Source organism: Primulina eburnea, chromosome 1 (assembly GCF_022965805.1).
Source record: "Primulina eburnea isolate SZY01 chromosome 1, ASM2296580v1, whole genome shotgun sequence".
Lineage (NCBI taxonomy): Eukaryota > Viridiplantae > Streptophyta > Magnoliopsida > Lamiales > Gesneriaceae > Primulina > Primulina eburnea.
In genome coordinates, this window is record NC_133101.1 from 62,249,323 (window position 1) to 62,267,447 (window position 18,125).

The 18,125-nt window shown below is 33.6% G+C and overlaps 3 protein-coding genes and 1 long non-coding RNA gene across 5 annotated transcripts; 2 read left to right on the top strand and 2 right to left on the bottom strand.

Moving 5' to 3' along the window:
- Positions 1 to 369: 369 nt before the first annotated feature.
- On the top strand, positions 370 to 1,783 carry LOC140838633 (uncharacterized). Its single transcript, XR_012119630.1, has 2 exons — positions 370 to 888; positions 1,409 to 1,783. It is a non-coding gene; the product is annotated as an uncharacterized lncRNA (long non-coding RNA).
- LOC140838624 (3-hydroxyisobutyryl-CoA hydrolase-like protein 1, mitochondrial) lies at positions 1,423 to 9,420 on the bottom strand. Of its 2 annotated transcripts, XM_073205082.1 has the most exons (17): positions 9,146 to 9,420; positions 8,977 to 9,057; positions 8,200 to 8,268; positions 7,992 to 8,055; positions 6,697 to 6,776; positions 6,089 to 6,172; positions 5,453 to 5,537; positions 4,905 to 4,990; positions 4,675 to 4,796; positions 4,374 to 4,434; positions 4,172 to 4,270; positions 3,959 to 4,060; positions 3,833 to 3,874; positions 3,556 to 3,687; positions 2,821 to 3,056; positions 1,989 to 2,139; positions 1,423 to 1,516 (listed from the first exon to the last, which is right to left on the bottom strand). In XM_073205082.1, exons 1-14 carry the CDS (start codon positions 9,260 to 9,262, stop codon positions 3,568 to 3,570), a joined length of 1,212 nt encoding a protein of 403 aa, XP_073061183.1. In that variant the 5' UTR covers positions 9,263 to 9,420; the 3' UTR covers positions 1,423 to 1,516; positions 1,989 to 2,139; positions 2,821 to 3,056; positions 3,556 to 3,567. The 2 variants fall into 2 exon arrangements, with proteins under 2 accessions (XP_073061183.1, XP_073061173.1); XM_073205072.1 differs by having other exon boundaries at positions 2,821 to 3,687.
- Positions 9,421 to 10,884: 1,464 nt separating this feature from the next.
- Positions 10,885 to 13,019, top strand: LOC140813707 (malate dehydrogenase-like). The gene is made up of 7 exons (XM_073172361.1): positions 10,885 to 11,080; positions 11,246 to 11,404; positions 11,507 to 11,682; positions 11,856 to 12,130; positions 12,245 to 12,380; positions 12,537 to 12,648; positions 12,749 to 13,019. Exons 1-7 carry the CDS (start codon positions 10,942 to 10,944, stop codon positions 12,841 to 12,843), a joined length of 1,092 nt encoding a protein of 363 aa, XP_073028462.1. The 5' UTR covers positions 10,885 to 10,941; the 3' UTR covers positions 12,844 to 13,019.
- A 110-nt stretch (positions 13,020 to 13,129) lies between these two features.
- Positions 13,130 to 15,617, bottom strand: LOC140838636 (squamosa promoter-binding-like protein 7). Its single transcript, XM_073205104.1, has 3 exons — positions 14,687 to 15,617; positions 14,486 to 14,607; positions 13,130 to 13,783 (listed from the first exon to the last, which is right to left on the bottom strand). The coding sequence occupies exons 1-3, from the start codon at positions 15,265 to 15,267 to the stop codon at positions 13,326 to 13,328; spliced, it is 1,161 nt and encodes a 386-aa protein (XP_073061205.1). The 5' UTR covers positions 15,268 to 15,617; the 3' UTR covers positions 13,130 to 13,325.
- Between the last annotated feature and the right edge of the window lie 2,508 nt (positions 15,618 to 18,125).

An 18,125-nucleotide genomic window follows, 5' to 3' on the forward strand; every position in this document is an offset into this window, starting at 1 on the left:
GATAGTCTGTGGAGCAAAACCTGAGTTCTGTTTGGATTCAATTTCTGTAAATGTTAGTCTTCGAAATGATTAGTTGATGTAAGAATTCTATTCATATGTTGTAATATATATTTTCGCTTGACTTCATATTTACCAACACAATCAGCATACTTGTCTTGACTAAGTTAAAGATCATTCTCTTAATGTGCTAAATGTTAAACTAATATATTACGTTTTGTAAATATCTTAATGTAGTCCACGTCCTAACTTAAAAATTAAATATAATATTACTAAACCAACTATATCTTATTTTAGAAAGTCCCAAAAGTGTCAGAAATGAAACCGAACACTTGATTTTTCTAAAACCAAATTGATAATGTAGTAGCCTTATAGATCGATTGTCCTTGATTACTACTCTTGTATCCACAAATAAATTGAAAGGCAAAGAAAAAACTCCGGATCCAATCTTATGGCAGAACGGAAAGCCATAGTAGCATACATGTTACAAGTTCTAAATTGAGAGATGAAACCAACATAACATTTAACACACTTCACAAATTTCAAGATTCAAATGTCGGTAGTTGATATAAACAAGTCCACCAGCAAACACGATAAGATTGGAACTTTTTGGGGCATTCTTTCGTCTGTGAGATTAACTAGCATTAGCTTCGGGTGATGACAATAATCAGCATGATAATGATTGAGAGTAGCAATGACGATCTAACTTTCTCTTCCAAAAGATTCTCGAGCTCTGAAGTGGGTTTATCCTTGGGAGAAGATTGGATCATCTCATTCACCAGCAATCTAAAGCTTTCAGCCAATTCCAAAACCCTTGACCTTGTGAAGTTCAGGATCCACCTCATGATAAGGGCTATTATGTCTGATTCCTCTTCAAGGCAGTTCAAAAGTGTCTTCTTTTTTGCAGCATGGATAGAAATGCCGAGAGTTCAATAACCTAATTCTTACCATAAATGCGGTCCACTTGTTTGGGTAATACTGAATTCCGATGGAGTTTGACTAACTAATGCATCTCAAATCCTCTAATTTGAGAGGTTTGGTATCCTTTTATCAAATCATTCAAGTCAAATATGGTGCAAAATGACTATCAGCACCAATAGTTTCAAATGGACAACATTGATCAACTGCTCTGGAATCAAGACTTTGAACATGATGAGGATTGCGGATGAAGATCCTGGATACCATGTTACATAACGTAGACAACAAAAAATAAAACAAGAAAAGAAATCCAAAAACACAGGTCACATAGATCTTAGGTGTTCTCTTAAAATGGTTGGTTTTCTAGTGGATCTTGATTCACTCAAAATAGCTCGCATCATAACATTTTATACCTATTAGAATAACGTTTACGTCAACAAAAGAGAGCATGTTAAAGCAAAATGAAACTACATATATAATAAGAATAATTTAGTTCAAATGTAAAACCTGCAAAAATAGAGCCTCGTAAATCTTGGACTGCTTTGTTACTCTGTATAGCCTCCCAAACAGCTTTATCAGATGAAATGGAGGCAACCGTGTTCTATGCAAGAAATCAGTTTCCTCAGTAACAGAGAATATCCAAGATTTAAAGGAGACTTGAAAGAGATTTTTATCACATTTTCCTTCCATGCAAAACCATTCTCACCCTTTTCACATTTTAAATAAATTAAAGTTACTTCAGATGTCACGAAATGAAAAAAAATGGATGGAGTCATAATCTGCTAGCAAGGAAATGATTCCACTTCACGCTTTTCTTCATAGGCAAACATGAAAAATGATGTTTTTCCATTCAAAGAGAAGAAGCAAACATATCCAAATTTCATTGAGAAAAAGGAAAAAAACAAGTAGAAAGAAGAAACGAGCATCTCAAAGTTCATTTTTCGGATACAAGTGAAATTTAAATAAAACAACGCGTAATTGAAAATCATTTATGTTGCACAAAACCAAATGATGTTCAATGGCTGTCAACTATGCATTTTATACGCTTTCATAAATGGAAAACATGATGATACCCGAAAAGCAGGCTCTACTTGCATGGTAGAAAAAGCATCATGAAATTTCGCATATCCAGGAGACTGCAGCATATTAATCTGATCGAGGCGATACAGCAATTGCTGAACCCCATCTAGCTCTGATTTAGAAGCAGAATGGGTGTTCACAAACCTAAGCAAATCATGATATGATAAATACATGGACTTGGACACATGGTTCACGTAAAAACTAGTTCTACTGTATTTTGTGGAATATTATATTCTGCAAACCACATATTTTGTCGAAGTCTTAGTATTATTGGAATAAAATAAATCTAAGAAGTATATAAACAAGAGCAATCCATCCATCCCACCATGTCAGCCCAATAAAATAGCAATCCAGACCGATCTGTACCGACCATTTGGCATCAATTGAAACCTAGCCATGATGTAGCCCAGAACAATCATGCGTAGGTTCTAACCATCTTAATTTCATCCTAGCCACCATCTTAATTTCATCCTAGCCACCATATGGCCGTGCGGATGGGGCAGAACCAGTGTAATGATCAGGACAGTCACCTCTCAAACTTTAAATGTTTTTATTTTTATAAAAACGCACGTATCACCACACAGAATAGTCTCCCCACTTGCAAGCTTCCATTCCACCCAATTATGATGGTGAGCAAGCAGTTGATGGTGGTCGATCACCTCGAAACTAGAATAAAAATCTAAAATTTATTTTCTAAAACCCCCAAAAATGTATAGCACCGCATCTTGTAACTAGAATAAAATCTCAGTTTGACTAAATACGCAGATTTTGATTACTAAAGAAGAAGAAATTCCCAGGTAATTGCCCAACATTACAGCCACTCACCTCTGGAGATCAGAAATCGCCCTTTGAACCTCGACTCGTGATGGAACCGGCCCGAATACACAATCACCATTACTTGGAACAACAGCTTCGAGTGCGCCTTTATCAGAGGTTTTCCCGATGATAGGCTCCAAAGAATTCGAGTTCTCGGTGTCGGACACGAAACCTCCTTCCATGATTGAGAACTTTTGGGAATGAGAATGGATATATATGTATGCCACCAAACTCTTCTTGCTTCCCTATATTTGAATAACAACATCATTGTATTTTATTTTAAAAAAAATTATTATTATTATTACTATCATATTTATTACATTACGATTCAATCCAATCTTTTTATAGTATTATCCAACAAAAATCCAATCTTTACATGAGCCCATTATGTTACAACTCCCGATTTTGTAATCTTGATTTTGAGGTGAAAGCAGCTACGAGGGCCAGTTAACTTTTTCTACTTCGTCTGTCATATCCAATCTGAATGTTGATTTAAAATCGAGTTAAACATTAAATCAAATTGATCAAGGCTTTATTTAATTAATTATCAAGTACATAAGCAGAGTGATTATTAAATTTGGGTTCACCAACCAGAAAGAAAAAGAAAAAGAAAAAGAAAAAGAAAAGAAATGCCTAACCAATTAAAGCAAAATAATGCACAGTGGTCCAAATGTCTTATCACACGACTTGTGTGATTTCATCCAAAATCTAAAAAGAAATGGAAGAATATTATAGTTTATGTACTTTCCGAGTATATCATAAAAATGCTTCTCTTTGCTTGGTGGGTAGCTCAAGTTCAGGCTCAAGTGAAGAAATTGGAGAAAAGTATTGGTCAACCATGTCTTGTGATACATGCTCCAAGCTTGGAGGATCCCACTGCATGTTTTACAAACAAATTACATGTAAACAGAGGAAATGTAGTTCTTGTTTATCATAGTGGTACTAGAGATTTAGATAAGCGAAAAGTTTCAAGCATTTATATGAAAAATGATGCCAACGAGTTATAAACAATCAGTTTTACCTTTGGTGCGAAATCTTTGTCAACTAGCTTTGCCCGAACACCCTAGCAAGGAACATGGAAAGATGACAATGGCCCAAAATGTTTGCGGCTAATGAAACGGAAACTCTGAACCCTTGAACATAGTACCTCACAGAAGTCATGGCTTATCTGCCCCGTGATTCCTTGTACGGACATTCTATACTCACGAACAAGACACCGGTCAAGAGTTTGAAATCGACCTTCACGTATCTGGACCAGACGTTGATTCAAATAATGAGAAAATGATGGAAGGGAAAATGAGAAAAATAATGACAAAAGTCGATTGAAATGAAAACAAGGAAAATGATGGAAGGGACTTACGGATCTTAAGGAAACCTTCAAGCTCAAGGGCGCAGCTTCTTTAAGTTTATTCAAAGTTGAAACACACCATGCATCATTTGTTTTGGCAGCCTCGTTTTTCTATAAAAGTTTATAGCTTAGAGTTGGAGGAAATACAGTATGATAAATTTAAGCACAAGCAAGTTTAAAACCCCTTTCCAACGTTTGAGATTTATATGCTCACCAATGATTCAATTATTTCTTCGACTGTGTCGTGACCAAAACATCTGTTGACAGTTTCAATCCTAAAGATCAAATGTTGAAGAGCACAAATTGAGTAATTGGGAAACCGATGAAAATGAAAAAGATTAGTCTAGACCTATGATTGCATAGCACAGTGTATTAACACCCTTTCCTAGTGGAATTAAAGTAATATTCAACAGTCAGCAGCACATAATCAATGATAAGCTTAATTGAATTGGTGTTCATGGGACCGATCGAGCTTCAACGGGAATCTAACCCAAAGACTTGCAAGAAACAATTACCTATGAATTACACTTGTTTGATCTAGATCAATGGGATCCCTGTGATTTTCTAAAGAACTTTCAAGGACAGAGGGACAATCTGTTACCAAGTTTCCAAGTTGTTCTTCAATTAAAGGAAGTTTCTGCAAGGATAAAGGATGATGAGCAATGCAATTTAATTGCATTAAATCCACTGGGAAATGAAAAAGAATATGAAGATCGAATTTTTGTAAAAAAGAAGTGGGCCTGACTGTGAAAAGTGAATAGTGTGTAGCAAGCCCACAAGATGCCATTTCCGCTCCGCTAAGTTTCTCTCCTGTCAGAGCCACGTACTCTCCTGTAAACGGAAAATACAGATTCAGAGGCTCAATCAGCTGCGTGATCAGTTTAACATATCGATCAAATGGGCATGAGAACAAGAATAATAATTTTCATGCACATTCCCGTACATACAAGCAAAGATATAGAAATGTCGAATGAATAATAGAGAAGAAGAAAGGAAATGTGATATTGTCCAACCACCGGTAGCGCATTATGTGTCATTTATTCAAACTGGAAACCAAACGTTGGCCGACATGATGTTCTTTTGATTATCATACATAAAATCATCAAGTTTGTAAATTCAAGAACAATATCCTACAAAGACTTTGCAATTGACTGGTAGATGATCGAAAAATATGGGTGAGGGTGGTTCGCATCTATCTCAACAAGCTAACAGCGGACTACGAAAGGTCAGTGATCACATTTTGAAAAAAAAACATGATGAACACTGATGAAACACAAAAAGTTTAAAAATTACCCAAATAGCCAGGCAAATGGGAGAGGTAAAAGGACGCTCCAGCATCTGGATGGAAACCAATTAGCGTTTCAGGAGTGGCAAAAATCTACAATTATTGGGTAGAATGGAGCTCAATTTTTGCAAACAAGTAAAAGCTGCAAGCATGTTGATAAAATTCCCAGTGAAGACCTAAATGACAGCAGAAAAAACGTTTTTTCAACAGCACATATATTTTTTAGGCTCCTTGTTCCTTTATTATAAAGATAACAAATTAAGGCAGTAAGAATAGTCACATCGAAGTACACTGTGGTTTGAATTTATTTTCGTAATCAGCAAACATAAATTCTAGAACATCACTATTTCAATGCAAAAAACATAACTTCATATGGATTATGTTCAATTTCACGGCTATGATTTCTCTCTGAAGATTTTCATACCTAATTTGCAATTTAAGCTTCATCCCATCATTCGTCTATAAAAAATTCTAGCAAAAATATGTCGGAGCTATTTGAGCAACCCTAAAACTAAGTTATACACAATAAGTTAAATAATTCCCCAAAGTACAAGACCAATTGAACTTAAAAAAACAGACCTCTCTTAATGAATAACTACAAAGAGGAGAATAAGAAGTTATTCAGTATTTTGTCTTTATCATACAGTTCTATCGGTTGCAAGTTGGAACGTGCCAGGAATCGAAATTCCAGCTCCACCACCCATAGTAATCCCATTTAAAATAGAAACCTGAATGGAATATAGGAAACTAGTGTAAATTCAATACAACCCAGACAGAGTAAACAATTCAGCATCAATAGCTACAAGCTGGTAAATACAGAAGTGCTATTCAACATATATTCATGCATGGGAAAATAAGTTTTTTTATATGGAAACATTCATTCTTCTTTATTTATAAGCAAATCTTAATTCAAATGAAAATAACACATTTCCAAATGCTGCTTATTAAGAGACAAACTCCAAGGATACAGAAATAGAGCAAGAACATAGAACCAACATAGACCAAAAATCCATCGCTTTTTCTATGCCTGCTCAAAAGATCGAACAACGAGTGTGAAGAAATTATTGGGAAAGAGTTGCACAAACAAGAATCGTGTTGAAGAGGAAAATGTAGTTATTTGCACTCTGAAAATTTGAATTTCGAGTTATATTATTACATATATCTTAGGAAGATAAACGATGACCTGTCGTGCAACATTTGACTAGCACACAACAAATAGATAACAATGCAGACGCAGAACAAATATACTCACATGTGGCTTTAAATAAGTATGAAGAAAGTACATAAAACCATATGCCTTCAAGAAGAATTCTTTGCACTCGTCTAGATTCCCTGTATGAGTAGGATTAGAACTTGCAGCTAATTTTGCCAAAAAAAGATTAAAAAAAAACAAAAAAAAACATAGTGAAATTAAAGAGGCCATCATCATACTTCTTATATCATGATTCATGAAGAAAAATCTCACTATTTTCTAATAAAGAATTGTCACGGCACATTCTGAAACCCAAAAATGATTGCTTCATCCTGAAGTGGTCACCACATAAAATATGAGGATTTTTTGGCATATTTCCCAACAACATTCCTTGTTAAGAATATAACTAGAGTAAAAATATCTGTCTATGCATTTTTACACCCAAATCAAGGACCCTGAATATGCAGGAAACTGAGAGTGGTTGTAGTGAAACTAATTTTCAAGTTCACATAGAATCAGACACTTTTTTGATTAAGAAGATAAAAGATAGTGAATCGGTCAATTTTACAATCAATAAAATTAATGCAGCATTGAATGCCCTTTACAGATGCCAATAGCAATTGTTTGCACCCACATATCTGACATGTAAAATTGTCAATTATTTTGTAACTCGATTATTTTGTAACTTGGCAGGATCTGATACCCAAACCGGTACTATAGCAACATCCAAAAACTAAATGTTCATACATAAGCAAGCAAATGAACAGAGATCATGTGAAATTTCTTAAGTTATATTCCTTCCTTCGTTAGGGGTCATGTTAAAATGGAATCTAAATATACAGGCTGAATTTAATCAGAACTATCTTTGTTTTTAGATTCACTCAACCTAATTTCTATAGGGTCCTTGTCCTCCATCCCCAAGTCGCCATGATAACCGCTAGTTCATAGAGCAAGCTAAAGGACAAAAGAATAGTGTACAAAATAATGCATGACAATTATAGAACACATGGTCATTTATGTTCGTAGACTACCAAAAAGAGATAAAGTGAAAATGCTGCCAACATAAACCTCGGTCCTAGAAGTTTCCGGTCTTCTTAGAACAATAAATGTAATTAGCATTATTTCTACGCTTACCTTTCCTCTACCCGATGTTCCCAATTTCAGGATGAATTTATCAGTGTTGGCATGACTAAACTCTCAGCCACAAAGGTATGGCTTAATAATTCCAGGAACCGTTCCATCTCCTCGAGTCCACTCCCGTTTGGTGGCAAACCACAACGAAACTACCACTATCGGTAGACATGCAAACAGATGTGTGTGTGTGTGTGTGTGTCTATAGAGAGAGAGAGAAGTACCTTTTTTTATCAAATTATAGAGCGAAACAATATCTCCACCAGCACAAAATGCCCTGCCTCTGCCCTTGAAGAATTGTAATTCACCTTGGAGTTATTTATAAGTGTAAAAAACAAATGTAAACCTACAATTCTTTAATATAACACGAAGCAAAGGAAAAAAAGTGACTTCTAAAAAGTCAAGAGCCTGGACACTTGAAAGGAGGTATACCTTTGATGCTACAAATCCAATGTCAGGGTTGTCTTCCCAACTTTTGTAAAGCTTATGAAGCCTGGATACCTACATTCATCGGTAAAAACTTTGTCTAAATGCAATGATGAATTGTGCTTGATTTTACCATGCACCATAATTGAAACAACTACAGAAACAATATAGCTTAACCTTGATCAAGTAATGTCCCAACAAACATAACAATGGAGCCACACGACTCTCTTTCTCACAACTGGAATCAACAAATATCACATCGACGATAGATGAAACACCAAATCTAAAACTGCCACACTACCACGTATCAAATTAAATCCAGACACAACCACATGATTAATTCAACAGCAAAAAAGCAGCAATCCCATTGAAGACAGAACTTACCTTGTGAATTATTTAAACATTCATCAAAATAATCATAGCAAACAACAATTAACAAAATCTACTGACTTTCAGCCCCATATTTTAAAAAACTTTTAATATTGTTTGGTTTTGTCACCTCACAGAAATTTACGACTGCAACTGTTCACAATTTAATCATTCCTAATATAGCTACCTCAGCATTGCTATCAGATAAAAGACAAAATCTTGTACATGGGACCTCAAGGAAGCATCTCAACAAAGACAGAAAAAGAAACAACCCTCCCATCAGATAGATAGAATTCCAAAATTTTACCAGTTCGATAGAGTAAAAAACGTTAACGCCAGCAAAGGAAACACGAATATCAACAATTAGGAAACCGAAGCATCGAAAATACAAACAGCAGACGATCAAAAACTTACCATAGAGATATTAAGAGCATTAAGGGAAGAGGGTCTATTGAGAATTGCCGTTCTTGAACTAGCTTTGCCTTCAACAAGCACCTGAAAGCAAAATCAAGGCAACCAAATCGAACGGGGAAAAAGAAAGAGATAGAGGGTTAAATGCAGCAAATAACGAGTGAAAGCTTACCATATCATCGGCGTGATCGTCGATGAGGGGATTGCTGGGAAGTGAACTAAGGCATCTATATCCATAACTGGGCCAGAAACAGCTCCTCAGAAGCAAAGCAGCATTATGGCTTCGCATTTTTCTCTCGATTCTGCTGCAATTCTTATTTTTGTTGATATCCAACGTCCGAATTCAGAGTTTGTTTCTTGATTCAGCCCGGGATTCTTGGAATTAAAATACGATTTAAATGCGTTTGGAAAGATGAATTTCAAAACGGATTGCTATTGGTGGAATCTAAATCTGATAAAAGATCGGATTTAACTCGGTAAAATCTTAATAAAATCTGTAAAAATTTAGAATGATTTCGTGAAAATTGGTCATAAAAAAATAAAAATATTTTACTGATATATTTGTATATATTATTCATAAATTTTAAATCTTATTCTCAGATTTTTTAAAAAAATTCATTTATCCAAAAATACTCATTATCCATTCACAAATCTTTATATCATATATATATTTTTTAAAATTATTTCAAAATCAATTTTATTATTTTTATATTAAAAAATTCTATAAATAAGATATTTTTATTAAAAAGTTTGTTGTTTTAATAGTAAATACTAAATTTATCAAAATTTGATAAATTTGTAAACTTTATTATTTTTGTATTTTTTTATACTTTCGAGAATAAATTTTTTCCTAGAAAAAAAAAAGAATATTTATATAAATATTGTTAATAAACATTCTTTTAAAAAATAACGATACAAGATTATTTTAGTATCAAATAAAATAGTTTTAATGGTTAAAACAAATTCCAAATTAAATTTAAAAAGTTTACTTGAACATTCAAAATAGAAATTCAAATTCAAATCCAATTTTTTACTTATCCAAACATTGATAAAGACTTGTTTGGAGGATTGGTCATAGTAATGGATTTTCTGTTTCGGAAATTATATTTAATTTTATTTATATAATTAAATATTGGATAATTAAAATTTCAATTGCTAACCCTAAATTTATTGAAATATATAATTATTTTATTATGCATCTTGGTCCGTCTAGTTTGATTTTATTTAAGGGTGTTTCTCTGTCGATTTGGTTTTAAAGAATTTATTTGGTTTGAAAATTTATTTAAATTATTAATTAAAGTACATTTTAAAATATAATATATTATCTTTTTATTAATTTTTTTTATAAAACTTTTGAGTATAAAATCTAAATGTATTAAACAATAATAATCAACTAAAGGTTAGCAAAAATATATACTTAATTCAATAAATATCATTTTATAAAATATATAATATTAAAAAATTATTAACTCAATTAAACTTTAGGTTTTTGGGTCAGTTCGTTTTCTACATATATGATCCAAACCGAACCTCATAAACTTCGGTTTTAACATCTCATAATCGTCTTAAATGAGACTTACTTTACATCCAATACAACCACTCCATTAGCTTCACCAACAAAATTCAAACGTTCGATTTTTGAGAATTTCGTAAAGTTGGAAGTTGGAATGTGTAATGAACGTAAAGGGAAATAAGCACTTTTTTTTTACAAATATTTGAAAATATCTAAACTTTGAACTCTCTGCTATAAGATGTTCTTTTCTCATGGAATAAGAAATGTTATACTAATTCATGTCTTGTGGACTTTGTATTACTCTTTCATCTGCCTCGCTTACAAATGACCATATACAAGATTCTCTAGCTCGTTTATAAATGAATTCTTCCAAGATTTGAACATATATATATAAATGATGCAGGATTGAATGATACTAAATCGTAGTAATTCCTTTTTAATCTTGTGTAATTAAAATGGATGATGCCCGATCGATCGAAAAACCTCTTGTTGTTTTGGCTTGTGTATATTTATCTTGGAAGATTGTGAAACATATATGGAGTTTCATGGAAATAGAGAAGGAACCCGTCAAGGTGCTTGTCACGGGGGCTGCAGGCATGTTGAAACTTTTAATAATATTAATTTTTAAAAATTTAATTTGAAGCTTAATTTTCTGTTGGAATTATCAGTATAATTTCAAGCTGAGTTTTTGCTTAGTTTTTGTTACCTTAATTAAGACATGAGATTGTCTCTTGATCGAATGATCATACTGTATAACAGGTCAAATAGGGTATGCTCTTGTTCCCATGATAGCAAGAGGAGCAATGCTAGGCCCCGATCAGCCTGTAATCATACACATGCTTGATATAGAACCTGCGGCGGAGGCGTTGAGAGGGGTGAAAATGGAGTTAGTTGATGCAGCTTTACCCCTCGTCAAAGGTAATTAACAATACTGGTTGCATGCCATTCATTCTAATAAATTACATTGATGTAATCGCGACAAAACGTTAACCAAATCGGCTATATGTCTAAATATACTAGGTGTATTTGTGACAACTGATGTGGTGGAAGCTTGCAAAGGTGTTGATATAGCAGTAATGTTGGGTGGATCCCCTCGGAAGGAAGGCATGGAAAGGAAGGATGTTATCTCCAAGAATGTGTCCATTTACAAGGCTCAGGCCTCGGCGCTACACCAGTATGCAGCCCCTGATTGCAAGGTAATTAATCAAGTATATAAAAAATAAATATGGTCGGAAGGCAAAATGGCTAGCTAGAAATGTTAGTTATAATCTTTCAGTTTTTGTTAATTGCTCGTACGATTTGCACAAAAAAATTCATTTTAATCCCATTAAATCCCTGAATAGATAGATTATATTATTGATGTACGTAGGTGTTGGTGGTGGCGAACCCGGCCAACACAAATGCCCTGATCTTGAAAGAACTATCCTCAATCCCAGCTAAGAACATCACTTGCCTCACGAGACTTGACCAAAACCGAGCTCAAGCCCAGATTTCAGATCGGCTGGACGTCCCCGTCACCGACGTGAAAAATATCATCTTATGGGGGAATCACTCGTCCACTCAATATCCAGATGTTAACCATGCAACTGTTAACACGGAAAATGGGCACAAGCCCGTTAGAGAACTCATTGCTGATGATCAATGGTAAACCAACTCATGACTAATATATATAAGTGCTATATATGCAATTTATGTGTCGCAATGATCATGTTTACACTCATGAGTTTGATAAAATTTGATGTCCTGCCATTTGTTTAGGTTAAATAAAGAGTTTATTACCACGGTGCAACAACGTGGCGCGGCTATTATCAAAGCTCGTAAGCTTTCTAGCGCACTCTCTGCTGCCAGCGCTGCTTGTGATCATATCCGGGATTGGGTTCTTGGAACGCCTAAGGTTTAATCCGGCATATTTCATTTATTTATATCTAAAATATTAAAGCATCATAATTTTCAAAATATGAAAATTCAAAGACAGAAGGGCACATACGTGTTTTCGTTTTATCAATTACAATTTATCTATATTCTATAATCCTGGCATAATTTTTTGTAGGGCACTTGGGTGTCAATGGGAGTTTGTTCTGATGGCTCCTATAGCATACCACCGGGCCTGATTTATTCATTCCCAGTTACCTGTCACAAGGGAGAATGGTCGATCGTGCAAGGTTAATTAGTTTTTTTGTCATTCCAATATATTATAATAACTATATATAATATTAATATGGAAATATGTTTAAAATCAAGAACACATCGGAGCATTTTCAGGTTTGAAGATAGACGAATTTTCGAGGAAGAAAATGGATGCGTCGGCTGAAGAGTTGAATGAGGAAAAATCACTGGCCTATTCATGCCTTGGTTGAGTGATTACAGTGGTCGGGGATATATCGGAGCTAGCTATATTAATTTTACCTTCCCCCATGCATAACTCAAATAATACGATTCATGTTGAAGTAGTGCTCTCTAATTTGTTAAAATTAAGGAGCTGCTAGTCCTTGTTATTTCGGTTTGAAAAATGCTCAAATTTAGCTCTTAATTTATTGTTTGATTGATTTTTGATTCTTGAACGATGAAGTGGATATTCGCAGGCCAAAAATTAAGAGAAGATGGAAAAATCACAAATCGCATAAATTCAAATTATTTCCACGATTCCATGAACAAAGAATATAAATCCTAATTATTAATAAAACAAAAAACAAAACAATAATCTTGCAATCCAGATACACATTTAAGCCTAGAATATATCCAAACGTTGAATATACAATGACGGATGAATGTTTGAGAACGAAATTAACCGATAACAACAAATCATACATATGTCAAGAATCATATATAAATAAAGTGATTAAGAACCCAAAGGCAGTCTCCACAACTCAGAACGATACTCTTGCTGATCATTTCCTCCCTTAAATAATTTAGTGCTGTTACCAATATCATAATCACGCAAAGAAAACATCCCAAATTCGGAACTCGAAGCCCGCATGAGATCCAACGTTAAATGTCCTCCAGTTTGTTGGGAGGGGAAGGGGCTGCTCAAGAGCCGTAGATCCGATCTGTTTTGAAACCAAAGGCTCTCCATCCGATTATCAAATTTGAGAATATTATCCTTGCTGCAGGCTAAAATGGAGGCTCGATTTTCGGCGATGAGCTCTCGCAGCGCATGGCTGCATCTGGCCGGAAGATCTGAGGAAGCAGATATGCTGTTCCAAGGACTTCGGTTCGTCGATGACAGAAGAGAGAGAGCACACTCACTGCTATTAGGGAAGTGGTGTGGGTTTCTCCTGGCGGCCATCGTTTTCATATCTGCATGTATCGTTTTCATAAATATGCATGTAATTTTATAGTCAAAAAGTACGTGAAAATGCGCAAATCTTAACGTACATGAGGTACAGATGCAAAGTAACATATATAGAGCATGGGCATCTTTGTAGTGCAGTACAGATGAACAATATTCAAATATACAAGAAAGACAATCGCAACCATAAAGACAGAAGCAATCAGGGGGAAAAGTGAGGAGAAGCTATATTACATAATCCCATAGATACAAAATAAATAAAATTCACAAGCAATTTTTAATGTATTCAAGATTTGTCCCCTCACCTCAAAATTTTGATCATCCCCCCAAACAAACCATCACAATTCACATGTGAGCTAACGTGAAATTAGTACGCGTTGAGTAATCGATATACCGCAACGACTTTTTCTTGGCAAAAATCATTCTATTTTTTCTCGTACCATTTGAATCGGCCGCAATTTCTTACTGGGATGAATGGGATCGATTGATTAAAAGTGAACAAATATCTCGACTCAAAATATGATTAACCTTCGACTTGAGGCATAGTAATAAATTTAGCGCGTAAACTAGACAACTAATTCGGATTACTTATTTGAAACTTCGTAGGAAAGTTTAATATTCAGAACTACATTATAATCATAATTCAAATAAATTTTTTAAAAATTGTTCCAATTTTTTTCAAAAAAATAATAATAATGTGATGATTTTACCTTGGACGGATCTCTTAGAAAGGGAATGCTTTTGAGAACTCTTTCTTCTTCTCTCATTATGCCCTGCCAGTCTCCTTCTGCAACTCCTCTTTGATTCATCAAACTCATCCAATGTATGAAACCTGCTAATTCAAAACAAAAACATACTAGAAATCGATCCCACTATATCCAAAAATAATTCGACTTTCGACCAATAATTACCTGCTACATTGTTGGCAGAATCGTTGTTCAATTCCGAGAACTACTACTTTCGGAGCTTTTGAGTGCTTCGCACAAACTTTGTGCCTCCTGTGATAATTCTTAGCATTCGCCAGCACCGCCCAACATCCCTCAACCTGACACCTAGGCACCACCGCCGAAACGGCGTCAGGTACCGCCGCAGCTGGCTCCGAAGGTTTCTCACAACTGGGGTCGCAGAATTTCCCCTTCTTGCCCGCGTAAGATGGGCGGGAGCAGCTCCTTGGAAGATACTGCCTCTTTCCCAGCTTCAAGCATGTTAAATGCGGGTCCGGGTTGTAGTAACAGGGCCCTTTACCCGAATAAAGAGATGGAGAAGACGCAGAACAACAATGCAGTCCCCCATTCTTTTCTTCCTCTCGCAGCACCAGCGCGTCAAACGCACCAGCTTCCACCTGCCTTCCGGCTGAGGTAGGCGGCGCTTGGACATTACCAACAGGATCCCATGATTCCCATGCAGGGTTCCCACAACTATTACTATGATGCTCACCCACACCATCACCACGGCTTGCATTGTTGTTTAGCAGAGTCCAATAATACTCCATCTTCTTCCCAGTATGAGTTAGTGCGTGCTTTTTCCCTGAAAATCGTGGTGTACCTTTCTTTGAGCAGCGGTGGAGGACTATAAGTAGTTGGGGTAGTTAGCGGAAACTAAACAAATGAGGAAATAACTCTGCAGCAACAAAATTCACGGATCTGGTTTTGTTTTATTCCAAAATAGAGAAAGGAAAGGAGTGTGGATTTGAAAATTTGGAGAGGAGAGATTAGATTGTCGATGTGATTGTGGACCGAGAGGGCTGGGGGATTCATCTGTGCGCTAATCCAATAGGGTAATGTTCTTAAAGAGAAAAGCTGCAACTTTTGCAGACTGAGTAACGTCATGAGATGAACAGAAAATGGAGCGTCAAAATTTAGGGACAAAAATAGGTTCTTTTTTTTATATGTTTCATTGACCGATTGCGGTTCTTTTGGTTGAGTAGTCAATTCATTTATTAAATTAATTTTAAAATTGTTTTGGAATGGGTATTCGAGTTGTTACACCCGAGTGTTTGATTAATTATACTGTTTATTTGATTGATGATATTTAAATATTATTGTATTAGTAGAAGGTTTATCATATGTACATCGAAAGATAAAAACTTAATTTAGTCAATATTAAGTCATTGATTTTACTCTAATTTAATTTATAACAAATTTTATTCATTTCTAGTTATTTGCTTTTGTGATTGGGAAAAAAATATTATAATTTCTGTAAAGCAGAAGTAATATAAGTTATTTGTAGGATTTGTATCTTCTAGTTTATTAAAAACACAGTAATTGATGTTGTGCATTTTTTACACGTAATGATTATATGATCATTTTGTTTTAACCTGACAAATTTTTAAATTTATCTCATATGATTGTGATGTCCACAAGATGAATATGTGACCATCTTGTGTAAAAAATTCACAGCACCAGCCACCAAATACTGTTTTTTTAACACAGTAGATGATCTAAATCTTTATTTGCAAGCTAAAAGTGATAAAAACGATCAATAAATATTTGGGATAATTTATAGTGATTGTTCACGACAATGTATTGATCTTGTGTTCTTGGGTCACATTACAATTCTTTTCAATCTGTGTCGGAAAACATATAAAAATTGTTATTTGTTTTTGGTTAAGTATACTGAATAGGTATGTATCACTTATGTAAATAATAATTAGTATTAATTTACCAAATTTATATCATTTAAATGTAATAAAATATTCCAAGAAAAGAATTAATGTTATCAACAAAAGAATTAATGATACTCGTTCTGTAAAAAAAAAAAACTGATTTAATTTGTATACTTGTGTGAAGTGTACGTGAGCCTGTCATAAATATTTTTCTTGTTTACGTAATCGCAGAGAGCAAAAAGCGTCATGATCATTTGACGACATCAGCAAAATTTAACTTTATCATTTTAAAATATTATATATTTTAAATTTATATATATCAAATTCTATATCTTTTAACATATAAAAAATTTCTGTATCAATACCGTATTGTACGATTAAATCGATATTTTTCGGTACAATAACTTTATTATATCATATTTTTTTCTGTCCTAATGTGCGTTGCCATATATGGAATAAACTACATGCTTTTGTATATTCATAATGTAAATATTGAACTTTTTTAACGGATGTATTTATAATTTTTTTGGGTATATTAATAATGATTCATTTATATTTTATATAATATTCTATGGATTCTTGAATGATGTTTCTTTCAAAAATTGTATAAATGATTAGGTTACGAATGAAAGAATTTCTTATTAGGATTTAGGACATATAACGCTAGGTGAATTTACGACTTCAACCCAAATTGAACCCTCCGTCCCAAATCTTCGCTACACTGATATTTTTCAGTACGATAATCTCGATATACCCAAAATTCGATATTTTTTTCCACCCAACGAGTGTTAGGTTCATTTTTTTATCGACCAATCCTAAACCTAATTGTTGTCATCCCTACCGTATTACCATCTCATTATTATATTTTGAGGTGTTGTTTTATTTTTTTGCCAATGATACAGTATTTTATGATTTATATTAAAATTTAACAAAAATAACCTGTGATGTTTTCTCTTGATTTCTAAAATTGTATTCGCCTTGTCACGTTTTTTTTAATGAAAATATTCGTAGCCGAAAATTTAAATCATAAAAAGTACGAAAACAATACCAACAACTTTATTTTTTAAATTTAATTGTTCCTCATTTTTTTTTAATGCAAACACATATATTGTTTTTAACATTCAATTCGTTCTACTAACATGCACACAAAACATTAAAACTTAATTATATTTTACAATATCTTCATAAATATATGAATTTTGATTAAAATAGCCTTTGATTTGATAAAAAAATAATGTATTTAAAATGAGCTTCCTCTTGGTACTAATTTTTTTATATATAAGATACTATATGTTTTATATATAAGATACTATAATAATGGGTTTAAATTAATCAATTTTTATCGCAATAAAAAATAGGCAGATAAAATAGTATTCAAATATTTATTAATAATTACAATTTTATTAGTAATTATAAATATATAAGTAATGATATATTGAATAGATTAATGTTTTATCTAGATAAAAAAATTATTTTTCACAGCAAAATTTCTTAATTGCTTGAGCACACACGTAATGTTTAAAAAATATAATTATCATTTAAATATTGAATATATTGCTGCAACATCTATGTTATAATATTAAGTGTAAGTAATTATCATAGAAAACATCAAAATATTTAATTTTATAATTATTTTTTTTATCATACTAAAAATTTCTCAAGTCAATGCATATTTTACATAAAAAAATCTAAATAATTTTTTTTTAAATCGAACAACTCTTCAAAAATGAAAATAATATCGTGTT